This window comes from Pleuronectes platessa, chromosome 8, assembly GCF_947347685.1.
Source record: "Pleuronectes platessa chromosome 8, fPlePla1.1, whole genome shotgun sequence".
Taxonomy (NCBI): domain Eukaryota; kingdom Metazoa; phylum Chordata; class Actinopteri; order Pleuronectiformes; family Pleuronectidae; genus Pleuronectes; species Pleuronectes platessa.
Genome location: NC_070633.1, coordinates 15,897,206 through 15,911,442, shown reverse-complemented (window position 1 = coordinate 15,911,442; position 14,237 = coordinate 15,897,206). Strand labels below are relative to the sequence as shown.

The window sequence follows — 14,237 nt, the reverse complement described above, 5'->3', positions numbered from 1 at the left end:
GTGTGTGTGTGTGTGTGTGTGTGTGTGTGTGTGTGTGTGTGTGTGTGTGTGTGTGTGTGTGTGTGTGTGTGTGTGTGTGTGTGTGTGTGTGTGTGTGTGTGTGTGTGTGTGTGTGCATGTGCACGTTTCCTCCGATGCGAAAATGGCTGGTTTATTCCCCCTTGAGTGCCCGTGGTTTCAGGACTGGCAAACTCCGAATCTCACCGTCCCAGAGGTGAGGTTTTAAGCAATTGTGGAAGATGCTCTGAGGCAGCAGAAGAGCTTTGTGGAGAGATGAAACATTTCAAAACACGGAGCGCAAGGGCTTGAGTATGTGTGTGTTGATGTGTGTGTGAGTGTGAGAGACGGAGGGAGGAAGTGTGTCACTGTGTGTCCGCTGTGACTGCAGAAAAAGAGCAAGGCTTGTTCTCCTGAGAGTCTGGGGTTGTAAAAGGCTGTCGAGGAGAGTGAGAATGCAGGAGATAGAGGTGAGAGTTTGCAAAAACACATAAAACACCAGAGGAGGGTTTGATTGATGTCAGTGTGCAGATGATGTGTTCATATTTAAGAGCAGGATGAAGGCTGTTTAAGGGTCAAGGAAGATGAATCAAATGCACTTTGAGTTATTCAAGTAATCTCCCTGCTGAATGTGAAGGCGAGGAGAGGACGGGAGAGGAGAGGTAGAGGAGAAGGAGATTAAATGAGAGGAGAGGAGAGAGGAGACAAGAGGACAGGACAGGTCATTTTGATTATTTAAGCAAACTACTAATGATGTTGTTTTTGCTGCCGGGGACAGTGTCGGCATGGAGAGCATTCAGAAGTGACTCTGCAACAGAAAAACAGGATTATGCCGACGTGATCATGGAGAGCAGACCAGTGCAAGTGGCTCCTGTTCTCTGTCTCACCTCCTCTTAACAAGCTTAGTCTCTCCCTAAGGAGACCCAGCAGTCATGCCTAATCTCTCCCTGCCCAAACAAAACACACAGTATTCCCAAGGCCTGCTGTGTGCAGGTGTTCATTTTTGTATTTTTTTTAAATCATCTGACTGCTTGTCCTCTTTCCCTCTCTCTGTTCTCTCATTCTCATCTTCAAAATTATTTCAACTGCTCCTTCAGAACCTTGAGGATTAACAACTAAAATCCCCCTTTTCAGGTTTTAAGATGTTTTCAAACCGAGCTGTCTCTGACAATCTTTTTTTTTTTTCTTACTTTCATTTTGCTGGTAGAGGTGAAAAATGCAAATTAGGCATTTGGCAAACAACCTTTAATTACATTTACCTGATGAGGAAGGACCCCTTGTGGCTGTGTGCTTAATGACAGCTGTTTCCAAATCCTGTAGCCAAAATTAGTTTGAAACTACGTAGGAAAATCGTTTAGAGGTGGAGGCCAGGGCAAACGGCTGGAGATACAAATCATTAGACTGTGTGTAAGCAAATAAATCAGACTTAAACTGTGTCCGAAATCACCCACTTATCACTATATAGTCCACAATTTAGGGAATAAGCTAATTTGTAGGGCTGCCCGAATGTTAAGTGACATTTTGTATACACTATACAGTGGATTCATTACATCTCACAGTGCATCGTGAAAGGAAGTGCACAACCGATTGTCACTAACCAGGCAATATGTACCATCATGCATTGCGTGCACCCGGGTGTTGACAGTAAGAAAAATGGTTGGGAGACGAGAGGAGACAGAGCACCTCAGCCTTCTCTGTCTGGTGACCCTACTCCTCCTTATTCTTATCAAAAATGTCTAAATTGTGTTGAGGATAAAGACGCACGGCAGGTTTAAAATTTGTCGACTATTTCACAGACTGATTTCAAAATAGTCTGTTTTACTGTACGACGATGGCGTAGCAACACATCACAGCACAAACGGCAGCAAACTGCAATTATGACATTTTTCCACTAGCGGACATTTCTGTTGTATTTGATAATCCTGCAACAATGACGTAATTACCGGCACAGAGAAAATGTCTATTCGTTTTTTAAAGCAGTTTTTTTCTTTTTGCTGATGCGCTCACTATATAGTCCTCTATATAGAGGTCCCTGTCTAGTGAGTAGGGAGGAGTGAATGAGCGGGTGATTTCTATTGTACATTTAGCTAACTATGACAATGATGAGTTATTTAAGATCAGGAAAAATAATTTAGAAAAATTGGCCTGTTTCACTTTCTTTCTAGTGGGACTGGTAGCAGCCAAATCCTTGTATTTGAATATAATTTCACCAACTGTCATTTTCTTTCTTCACATTTTATGCAGTGACACAGAAGTGTAAAATAGAAACAAATGTGCCCCAGGATTAAGTAGGCTATGAGCTACATCTTAAAGTAATCCTTCACATTTTTGTGAATGGTTGCACTTTGTGCCATAGGAACTATCATTTCTATAACAGTGGATGGAATTGAACTGCAATCTTCTCATCCTCCGTGAGCCATTTGACGAAGCAACTTAACTTGGCGACTTCCTCTCCAGCCAGATGTCTGCAGGCAGGTCACTTTCTCACTGAGCGTAGCCATTAGCAGCAGACTGATGTATCAAGTTGATTCCTCGCTCGCTCTCATCTGTGACGGCTGTAACTTTTGCATCGCTGATAGATTCTCTCCCAGGGTTCATTTCTGCACTAAAGACATCGAGGGACTCTGTGAACTATCATTTATTTTCAGGTTTCCATCTGTAATTTGCAAAAAACTGACATGCTTGCAGAAACTCTTTGTTCTCAAAGTGTACTGCAAGCCTACAAGTAATATATTATAATTCCTTTATGTTATCATTTAGTAACTCTTGGGGTTAAGTTTGCAGTTTTACTTGACAAAGTTAAAAGTAATGCAGCGTATAAGAAAACAGGCTTCAGCCAAATTTCATTACCTGATAGAAAACAGAAAAACAGACCGTAATACTGATGGTCCGGCACTTCGATATTAAAGTTGGATTAAATCTTTAAGCTTTAAAAGATGCAGAGACAACAACCCGAGACACACACAGACCTTGTTCATTATTCTGAGAGGGGGGGGGGGTGTAATAATCTATCAAATTGTTGTTTGCTGGATACGTTGCCAAATAATGACCCATCCATTAAACCTGTCTGGCTTCTCCTCTGTGCGGTCAGCAAGGTGCTCATCATTCAAAGGGACAACAAAAGACTCAGATTAAGAGCAGCTAAGACATCAGTTGAAAACACCATTAAGTCGCCAGTGTCTACTGGAGGCTTCTGAGCAGGAGCAGCAGAGAGTGCACATTAGATGCTGTTATGATTCTTTTAGAGCTTTTTGATGTCAAGCCTCTTGCGATGGATTTTTTTTCTTCTTTTTGTGCATAATTCAAGCGCCGCAAGCAAAAGTACAATCGCTGAAAACATAAATGACTCATCCTTTAAGGGCACTGGTAATTGTCGGCATCATTCTGGGTCTTTTTAAGTTTTATTTGGGGGTTAGAGATCTGAGCGCTCGGGAAGTTTGCTGTTCTCAGACGATGAACCAACTTTACTGTTTGAAAAGTTCAATAAGGTTTAATTTTATCACCATTGAAGCGATGCACTCAATAAAACAAGCTGGTATTTATGATATTATGCCTTTTGTTGCGAGTCGGGGCTCGTAGACAGCCTGCTTTACTTCCTGTGGAGAGTTTCATTTCACAAAAGTTCATCTGGGGATCAGGATATGAGCGGTAATGAAGATAAATGGATTACTTCAATGTCAAATTGGCCTAGCGTGGCTTCCTTCTGCTCTGTTGGAAATGATATTACAGTTGACAAAATAGAGTGAATTACAAAACCCTGTGTGTGTTTGTGTGTAAAGAGTCGGATCGCTGACCTGGCTGACTGACCTGCCTCTTGATGTGCACAGCATGCTTGTTTGCAATGAAGATGAATCAGGTTAATAAGGACATCCTCTTCTCCTTGCTTTGACTTCAGGGTATTTTATTCCTGCAGTTATCTGTGCTGATACATTTGAAACTCTGCACACCAGGTTCATGGAGTTCAAGTGTTTATATGCAAACCTTATATCAGCATTTTTAACCCACGTAGAGAGTCACAGAAGCATACGAGTTTAGAACATGAATAACTCTCCGTACAGCTCGTTCCTGCTGCTGTTGTATCAGATAACAATTATGTAATTCACCTCTTCTCCTCTATTGTGCAACACGGTCATGAGGTCAGTGAACAAATGTGGCTGCTTCAACTCTGACCCCATAACCAGCACTCTGTCCTCTCTGCTGAATTCTTTGTTTCTTCCTGTCTACGTCTCTTCCTGTCTGTGTCTGCATGTCACAGTGTTTTGTGTGTGTGTTGGGGGGGTGTATGTGTGCTGCTACAGGAAATCTAGAGGGTTATTAATGAGTGTCTCACAGCCATCAGACACAAATAGCTTTTGCATTTGTGAGAAAACACATTAAGGCCAATTTATGCTGCTTGTATGAAAACAATCAGACGATTTAACCGTCACATACTTCCATGCGTCCATTACGTTAGCATAACGGTTATGCAATGCATCCACTAGAGGGCGGTGCAGAGGAGGGAGCTTCTGACAGCAAACATGGCGACTGTGAGACGGCTCCATTTCTTTAGTTTTGTTTAAAGACGTGCACAAATACTAACCAAAGGCCCCGTCCATTTCCGTGGATCTCCCTAAAGTTGAGCAGGAATGAGCCTTCATGGCGTGACGTGTTACATTTTTAGCTCAGTGGAATATAAAAGAACATATTATTCTATTTTCCCTCCATCGGTGGTAATATTGTTATCTGCTTACTGTTGTGCTACAGGGTGCTTTAATGCTGTCGTTCGCTGACACTGATTAAACTGCAGCTATTGATAGTTTGCAACATCACAACTTGTTGGTTTCACCTTGGAATCATCTTGGTGTAAGGGCGGGAAAGTTGCTGACTCTGCGTAGTGATTTGGCAGCAACTCTTTATTTCCTGGACGTGTTGCACATATTTGTGCATTAGAAACTGTCAAAATGATGAATAACTGAAAGCAGTCTATTTTCTGTTTGGGGGTTAAGAATCTCTGAGGCACACCCTTGCATTGTGGGAAGTGCAATGAATGGGAGTCGCCCTGAGCCAATAGAAAGTTATTTTCAGCCACAGGAGATGAACATAAAAGATCAATAGCACCAAAGAGCTGCTTTTTGTCTGAGTTCTCATTCATGGTGGCGTGTGAACGCATTCCCTTCTAAGGCCTCAGATTGAGCGATTGGACGTAAATCAGTATTGTCTCAACATGCACTGTACTTGTCTGTCTCTCAGGTGATGAAACTGCGTAAGTTGGCCCAACAGATCGCGAACTGTCGCCAGTGTCTGGAGCGTTCCAGTGCCCTCATCACACAAGCCGAGCAGAGCCTGAAGGAGAACGACCACGCCCGCTTCCTCCAGACCGCCAGAAATGTAGCCGAAAGGTGAGTGATGTTGTGCACACACACACACACACACACAGTTGAGATAGAATAAGTAATGAGGTTATGAAATGAACTGCGTCTGATACCCCAGCATTAACATGAGTGTTTATTGTCACTACAGCAACAAATGTTTGGTTTTAGCTTATTAACAATAAAATTTCAATCTTTTATTATATTGTATTACAATCTATCAACACCAACAGCCAACTTAATCACAGATATATTTTTGTAGCATGTTTATTTGCAGAGCCCTTTTATATTTACACGTCGTTTCAGTCTATTTTGTCGTTTTTCAGGAAGGCCTTTTTTAATATTTATAAATTACATATTTGCACAGATTGTTGATCTGTTCACAAAAATAAGATGAAATCTTTGCCCACAAAAGAAGAACCAAAACATAAACAAATGCTCTCACAGACAAGAGCTCCTTCCTCTTTCCTGTGCTCTGGGGCTTTCTTCATTATTGCATTCCTCCGTCTTTTTATTAAAAGTCTGCTATGCACTGTGAACCTGCCTGCCTACCTCCTGATTCCATTGAATGAATCTGATTTCATTTATTTCAAGTGCAGTTAGAAGGAGAGCTAGTTTTTCACTCTTTTCCTCCTCTGTAATCAGTCGTGTAATCTCGTTTCCTGACACAAAATAAAGCTTTTCTTTCATATATTTGACTACACTGATTTGTTGTTGCTTTTTTAATCAAATGCCAACAATGAGGTTATTGTAATAACCTTTTTTTTTCTAGGAAATTCAATCTTAGAATAGGGTGACTAGTGAAATCAACATTGTATTAATCCTCAGTGTCAGGCCTCTGTTGAAAATCATCCATCATTTAAGAGGCCAGCTCTGCAGCACTGCAGTTTCCCTCATCCCTTCCTCAGCTCCTGCAGGTTTCAACTTCTGTCTGCAGAATACGTATCTGGTGTACCAGCTTCACTTTGGCCAGGAGTTAGCTTTTGTTTTTGCCTAGCACCTTCCTGGGCGTGTTCATTCCCTCGCAGGTTTCTCCTTAATGAGGATTGAAAGTCTTGAGGACCAGCATCGCTCTGTGTATGGGCACTGCTCAGTAACCCTGCAGCCACTGTGCTTCACACACACACACTGATGCTCAAAGCACTAGTCGGCACAAGTTTCCACAAAGCTGTAAAAGACTGTGTCAGTGTGTCAATGTGTGTACAGACACACAACCAGGTGGGAAAATGGGACAGGATGCAGACACTTCTGTTTGATACTGTGACACTACTTTATAATCTTTACAGTTGTCTTTCTGAGTGTCACTAATTCTGATTTAATTCTCTCTCCTCTCTTGTCCCCTCTTTCCTCCCCATTTCCCCCTTCTCTCCTCATGCCACCTCCTGCCTCTCCTTTTCTCCCTCACCTCTTCTTGTGACTCTTTTCTCCCTTATCCTTCCCACTGCTGCCAAAGGGTTGCCATGGCGACGGCTTCCTCCCAGGTGCTCATCCCTGACGTCAACCTGAACGAGGCCTTTGACAACTTTGCCCTGGATTTTTCCAGAGAGAAGAAGATTTTAGAAGGACTGGATTATCTGACAGGTACGAGTTCAGTCTGTAAGACGCTGCTGGCAACATTGAGAAAACTTTGAAAAGTTGGAACATAACTTTTATTGCTTCTATATTCAATCAAACGTTTTAACTATGACAATATACAGCCTATGTTCTCACTATGACCCGTGTTGTTTCCTCCATGTTCAGCTCCAACCCCGCCGTCCATAAGAGACGAGCTGTGCACCGCCTCCCATGACACCATCACTGTTCACTGGACGTCAGAGGACGAGTTCAGTGTCACCTCCTACGAGCTGCAGTACACCATCTACACCGGACAGACTAATTTCATCAGTGAGTCACACACACACACACACACACACACACACACACACAGATATGATAATACAGAAAAGGAGATCTGTACTGTGGTTGATAAATGATCAGATAACATTTATCAGAACAGGTCGATGGACTTTCTCACTTTAAACCTTGTTAATTTTATCCTTATTCAATGTTGCAGTATTCCTGAACAGGATTTACACATTAACATTTACCGATTAGAGCTGGATGTCAATGGATGCACATTGGAGGAGGGTAGGTGAAAATCTGAGTGGATAATAGTTACACAGGGAAGGGGAAAATTACCACTAACTGACAAAAGGAGGACAGGATTAATGTACAGAATCGGACACACACACACACACACACACACACACACACCTCCGCTCCCCCCCTTTGATCCTTTTCCTCATCTCCACTCTTCCTCTCTGCATAGCCTGACATTTCCCCATCTTACCATGCAACTCAAGTGCCCCAGCCATTTGAAACATCAGGATACATTTCAGCTGTGAGACCGAGCGACTCAGATATTCAGCCGCGTGCTGCCACAGAGTCCTCGGAGACTCACAGGGGAAACTGACAAAGAGAGAACCCATTTAGCATGCAGCACCACTTGAGTTTTTACCATTGCATTTCTCGAAAAACTTTCCAAGTGGCTAAACGCTCCCACTTGAGCGCAATCCCGGGCTCCGTCTGCCTCTCTCGTCCTCGGCCTCGGCCCTCCCATGAGGAGGGGAATGGGGGGTTGCGGGGTCTGGTGAACCCTACCCCTGCAGGAGCATCCAAGCACAGCGGCAGAAAATAGAGCCAGCAAGTAAACCGATTACCACAGAGAAATGTGAGCAGTGTCAGAAAAGCCAAATACAACATAAAGTAAAGATGTCTGCACTGTTATTGTGAAGCTGTTACCTGTGGCCCTCTGCAAGCTGCAGGGGTCTTTGGTTGTGACCCGTCTGCCACTTATTTTACAATTTGTAGTCACATGTTATTTCTCGTCAACCTTCTATCCTCTGCATCACACACACATTGTAGAGTGTTGTCTTGTATTGGAAGATCTCGATCCCTCCACAGAGAGAACAAGAGGGAAATTAAAACAGAGTACCTGAGTGTAATTGTTGATTAATTCATTTAGAGAGGAACCAGTAGGTGTTTTATACTTCGGCCTTCAGTTTTGATTTACACGCTCTTAAAATTGTGCCTTTATGTCAGCGGTAATGCTGATGTAGTCACTCTTTGTTAATAGACCTGATAATTAAATGCTACATCCTAATGTGTTCATCAATAACGCAAAGCTAAGCGGTAATGATGGTCGTAAATGACGTGCCACCTTTTTGCTGACTCAGATTTGACCAAGAGCAAGTTTGACTTTTTAGCAATGCTTGTCCACTTGATGTTCATCATATGATTGCATCAGTAATTAGATATTTTTTAAATGCACTTATTTGCCCAAACAAGATATAATATATGTTTTATATATGGAGTTTTTTACCAGGGCGGATAGGTGTGTATTCTGTTCTTATGTACGACAGCCTCTGTTTCCGGACATTAAGCTAAGCTAAGCTAACCGTCCTTTGGCAACATAGCTTTATATTCAGCACACATACATGAGAATAGTATCATCCTCTCATCTGAACCATGGTAAGAAATGAAAATAACTTCTATCCAAAATGCTGAACTCCATTATGATTATTAATGCTTAAAATTGTCAGGTCCACCTGACTAAAGGGACTAGAGAGCACTTGTGATGCTTCTAAGGCCATGTTCCTTCATGGCTCTCCTGGTGGCCTTTAGCCTGTACATGGATAACTCCAACCACAGAGAGCCAACTGTGAGGATGAGAAGCCAAACATCTTCATTAGATCACCGCAGGTCCTTCCATGTTTGAGAGCAGATTCGACACTTTGTCGTTGAAAACCACTTCCCATCATACTATATGTCTGCATTGCTCAGCTGAACCAGTTGTATTGTATCTATGAAGAACTCCATGCACCTGCTCTGATCTCGTCCAACACCTAATGGCTGAATCACGGATGAAATCAATCTTTTTGTCCTTTTTTCTTGGAGGTAACTAGAAATACGTGCCTACTGACTGCAGCTCTTATCCCTCTGTTATGTGTATTCATAAGAAGTAGCATTTGGCGTAGTAATAACATGATTATCACAGGTATCACAGTGGGTAAGAGGAAGGCCCAGTGTTCGGTTAAACCTCATTCACTCTGTATCTCAACAGGGCGTCTGTCACATTATCAGCAGGATCAAACTTTGAAGCGATGTTTGATCGAGTACTGAGTACTGAAAGTTTGAACTCGTTGCAGAAACATAATGTTCCTCCTTAAGAAATGAAAAGAGGAGTACATGCACACACGTGCAAAACATACTCATTTAGACCCGCATGCACACAAACGCACACTGTCATCATTAACTCCATATTGCATCATCAAAGAGAAACCCTCATCCAATCACAAGATACATTGTGTTTTTTCTACTCCCTTCTTATTTGATGCACAAACACACACACACACACTGTAAACGCACAAACACGCACTTGATGTCTGGATACAAGACATCAGCTGACGTATGTCCTCTTGTTTCGCACATTTTTTCCAGTGGCGCTCCTCCAGCACACTTTGAAGTCACAGCGGTCTGTAAAGCAGCACTGCTGGCGTCAGAAATCCCCTTCTCAGTTGCAGAAGTAGTGATGGAGCGCTGCTGTGTGCTGACCTAATTCAGTTCAGCAGAAACGCAGAGGTGCTATGGAGATCAAAAGGCTTTAAAGTGGAACAGCGCAAAGTCCTCCTGCCTCGTCTTTTGTTGTATCGTCTTTTTTTAAAGCCCACAGAACATCGTAACCTCCCTGATTTTAACTGGATACGCCTAAAACGACAGGTGGGAGGCATAAATTCCTTAACAACGTGGGACAGCCGTTCCAGTAGAGCAACCATATCACTTTATCACATATAACAGCTTGAACATTCAGGTAAATCTGCTGGCCATCGTTTTTAAATGTGTTTTAAAGAAAGTCCTTTTAAACTCCCTCCCTTTTTCTTTCTCTGTCATCTTAAAGGAATAAATAAGTCTTCCTCACTTTTCTTTGTCTGCGTGGAGCTCGTGGAAAGCTCGACAGATATGTGAAGACGCAGCCTTCACTCTCACTATAAGAGTCCCTTCCCCTCATTCATTCTTAAAGCCGCCTCACTTTTAAAGGCCTTATTTGCGTCCCGTGAAGTATTTATATTTACAAGCAGACTCTCGGCTTTTACTTATGCATGCTGTTACCATCTTGCTCAATAATTCACGGCGCATCCTCACCAGAAGGGACATGACATCAGGCATGGCCCTGAGAGCTCTGTCTCTTTCAAGATTTGTATTTCCCTGCAGTTCTGCACTGGGGAGGGCGAGATGAGACTATAAGAAGGAATTGTTATTCTGTTCTAAACTCTACGAACATTATCCTCGGCTGTAGCGCTGCTTAACAAGATGCCTTGGCAAGGGTTCACTGGATTGCACTGGGAACTTGTTCAGGTGGGTGAAAGAAAATGTATTTAAGCCTGGTGGACAGTGGCTCCTTTTAGCACCGCCTCGCAAATGTTTGTACATAAAACATTTTTTCCTGCTGGCACATCCTGTTGTTGCCAAAGGTCACGATATAACAAGCTAAGAAATATTTACCAGTTCAAGTCTCCTGTATAGATCTCTGCAAAACACCAACTCAAGTCGACCTGAAGCTACATGGTCATTTAGTGTGGCTGTACTTCACAGGAAAGGATTCTGACATTGTGATGCACAGATAATGTGGGAAAACGATTCAGTATAAAGTGAAGAAGACAACAAACTTGAAAAAAATGAGGCAGCCGGCAACACATGGATATATTTGAAAGCAGAAGGATGTGGGTGTCCATGGCCCTGACACTCAAGCATTTTGTATTAAGCACTGAAACTGTCATTAGGGTTTATATCGTTTTTTTTTATATGCAAATTTGTGAACACTGTCGCACTTATTTATATTTCTATATTTAAGTTAAGTATATTTTCAACTGTTAGATGGTTAAATATCCATTTCTGTTTGGCCATATTAATATAAAAGCCATCCCAAAACAAGCAAAAGGATACCAAACCGAATAGCTTACTGATTTTCAATTGCTATATCTAAAATAAGTTCTTCACAAAACAACTCAACCTTAACACAAACTTCTCATCTTTTATTTAAGTTGTTTATTTCAGCTTTAAAATCAGGGGAACTACATTTCATATTACAAAAAGAAGAAAATCGAATAGTAGTTTTGGGTCAGTTAAGGTGAAACCGTATAAATGTTTCCATGTTATTTCACAATAACAATAAAGACTTGAGGCTAAAGGAGCACCTCACTGTTGACAATCCTCTCTTCAGCCCTGAGCTGAGATTTCCTTCTCATCCTTCACAACCTGCTGCAGCTGAGAGACTGAAAAGACAGTGTTTAGAGGCAGGTGACTGCAGAGCCAACCCAACCCTCACTAACCCTCCACCGCAAGGGGCTTTGAATCAAAGCGCTCACTAGCTGGGGGACGTCAGGTATTGCCCAAGTTTCCATACACATGAATGTTAAATGCTATCATACTCTTCACCCTCAGGCACTCAAGAAAGAAAAGCACTTAGTAAAAGTGCCTCGTTCTTAATGGTTAATGGGCTCAGCTTAGTTAACACACAATAGGGAGAGCATGCCATGATAAACCTGATGAAGAGGTAATGGGACGTGTGGGTAGGAACACATAGAAATAAGACACTGCTCGGGCTTGTGAGAATTGTTTTCACTGTGTTAAACAAAGCTGAAAGAAATCTCCTCAGGAAACACTGGAGCTCTGCTTATCTCGAGAGGATCAACGGAACGTGGTTATTCATGTGTGTGTGTGTTTGTGTGTGTCTGCCAGGTTTGTACAACTCGGCCGACAGCTGGATGATTGTACCGAACATCAAGCAGAACCACTACACGGTGCACGGCCTGCAGAGCGGCACCCGGTATATCTTCTTTGTGAAGGCCATCAACCAGGCAGGAAGTCGCAACAGTGAGCCGGCACGCCTCAAAACCAACAGTAAGTGAAGACACCTCTCCCTGCTCTTCTCTGCTTAATAACAAGTCTTTTTCTTATTTCCTACATTTCAAAATCTGTCACAATCTGTGAACATGATGGCTTTCTCTGTTCAGTGCTTTTCTATGGGGGATTAAATTACATTTTGATTAGTAAAATAACATAAATGCATTTCTACTGGTTCCGAGTCAGATTGTTACGTCTTCTCTACGGACTGCAGCCAAGAATATATGAAAGCAAGAACCTTAAGTTATACCTGTAGTGCAATTACATTTAATGTAGTTTCTTAAATGGGATTGTTTTCAACTCTGTTTCTCCTGCAGCGGGTGCAGTTCTGTTCCGACCCGGTTGCTGCGTGTCTTCCCAATTCTCCCTCCCCATTCCACACTTGAACTGTACTGTCAATAACAGTGAAATACCATAACCTCCTTAAGAACACATTGAATTACATTTTCTATTAGAGTTTCGCTGAATGATTTTAGTCTAAATGTATCTATGGCCATGTTTTTCTTTAAGAGCAACTCTCTCTGACCCATTTTTATTTCATCATGTTCCCTAAAGGAGGGATGTCATCATCGTGTGACTGATGCATTGAATCAATTGCATCATCTAGAATAAAGAATGTGGATCAACTTTCTTGTCAAAGACAGAGTTCACAGGCAATTGTTGTGCACGACTGTGGTCACAGCATGAGACACTGTAATGACTGATTTCAGTTGAGCTACATCTATAGTTTAATTTACTCCCAGAGGAAAGTTGTATTGCTCAAAGTTTGCTCTTCTACAGCTCAGGAGACAAAACTGGGAGTGTCACCTCTGCCTTATTTAAATTTGGACTGAGGCTGAATCTGGTCCCAACTGCTGGAAGCATATTGTTCAGCTCAGTTTGTTTAAGGTATCATGCTGCACGCGTATTAAAAAATATCACCTATCAATAATTCAGTTTTACCCTGTAGGCTTGTCAGAGTAGTTCTCAATTTCAAACTAGGCATGTCGTTTCGTGGGATTAGTTCAGCTCATGCTACGTAGAAACATCTATTTTAATTGTAAATATAGTGTATACATTTTTCTGCTATTCTTCATATACATATATACATATATGAATACTGTTGTGAATCTAGGACTTTGGTAAACTCATAAAAATTCATCGACATGACTACATTTATATTTTCATAAGAGGCCTGAAGACTTTCAGCTATAGCACCAGATTTACTCTTTATAAAATGCTCCGGATCAAATTTGAGCCTCTGCATTGACAAGGCTTAGATTGTCCTGTCAGTGAAATGCATTTTAATGCTAATGTTTTAACTGGTAAAATGCCCTTGGACCCCAGAGGGTGAAGTTAGGTATTCAGTAAACAGTAGAGAGCTTATTCTTTTCTTTATTTTCCTCTCCACATTTCGGCTTGTGTTGAGTTCGGCTAAAGCTTCCCTTTCAGACTTAATGGTACCACATAAAGCACCATGTAGCACAAGAACAGCAAGGGGAGAATGTTAATAGGCTGCATGACATCTCCTTTGCTTCTCCTCTGCATGTGTTTTGCTTGACTGTGCACCTCGACTGTTACTCAGCTCACTTACAGTGTTCCTTGTTCGGCAGTGAGTTTCTAAACACAGAGGAAACTGTGTCTTTGACATCTTCAGTACTCTGACTTTCCTCGTTCATGGCACACGCTGTAGTTTTTCTCTCTAACTAGGTGAACGCAGTTTTTTTCCTGCACTCGGAGGAGATTATGTTTAATTGACACATCCGCTACCTTCTCAGTCTCTGCTTCTCTCCTTCCCTTTTTTCCCCCTAAAGTTGTTTTTTTTGCTGCAGAATCTTTTCCTCATGGCTTTGAACTCTATTTATATTTTTTGTGCCTCCCTGTCTCAACGAAGACACACGACAAAGTGACAGGGAGCAAAATGTCAGCAGATAAACTGAGAAACTGTGTAAATGCCTTTATGCAGGTCGG

The 14,237-nt window shown here is 42.0% G+C and overlaps 1 protein-coding gene across 3 annotated transcripts in view; it reads left to right on the top strand.

Moving 5' to 3' along the window:
- Positions 1 to 14,237, top strand: part of mid2 (midline 2) — a 94,202-nt gene that overhangs the window by 61,715 nt on the left and 18,250 nt on the right. For all 3 annotated transcript variants that reach the window (XM_053428076.1, XM_053428077.1, XM_053428078.1), the window contains 4 exons: positions 5,227 to 5,375; positions 6,799 to 6,926; positions 7,086 to 7,229; positions 12,123 to 12,284. In XM_053428076.1, coding sequence (XP_053284051.1) covers positions 5,227 to 5,375; positions 6,799 to 6,926; positions 7,086 to 7,229; positions 12,123 to 12,284 — 583 coding nt within the window. The remainder of the gene's footprint in view (positions 1 to 5,226; positions 5,376 to 6,798; positions 6,927 to 7,085; positions 7,230 to 12,122; positions 12,285 to 14,237) is intronic.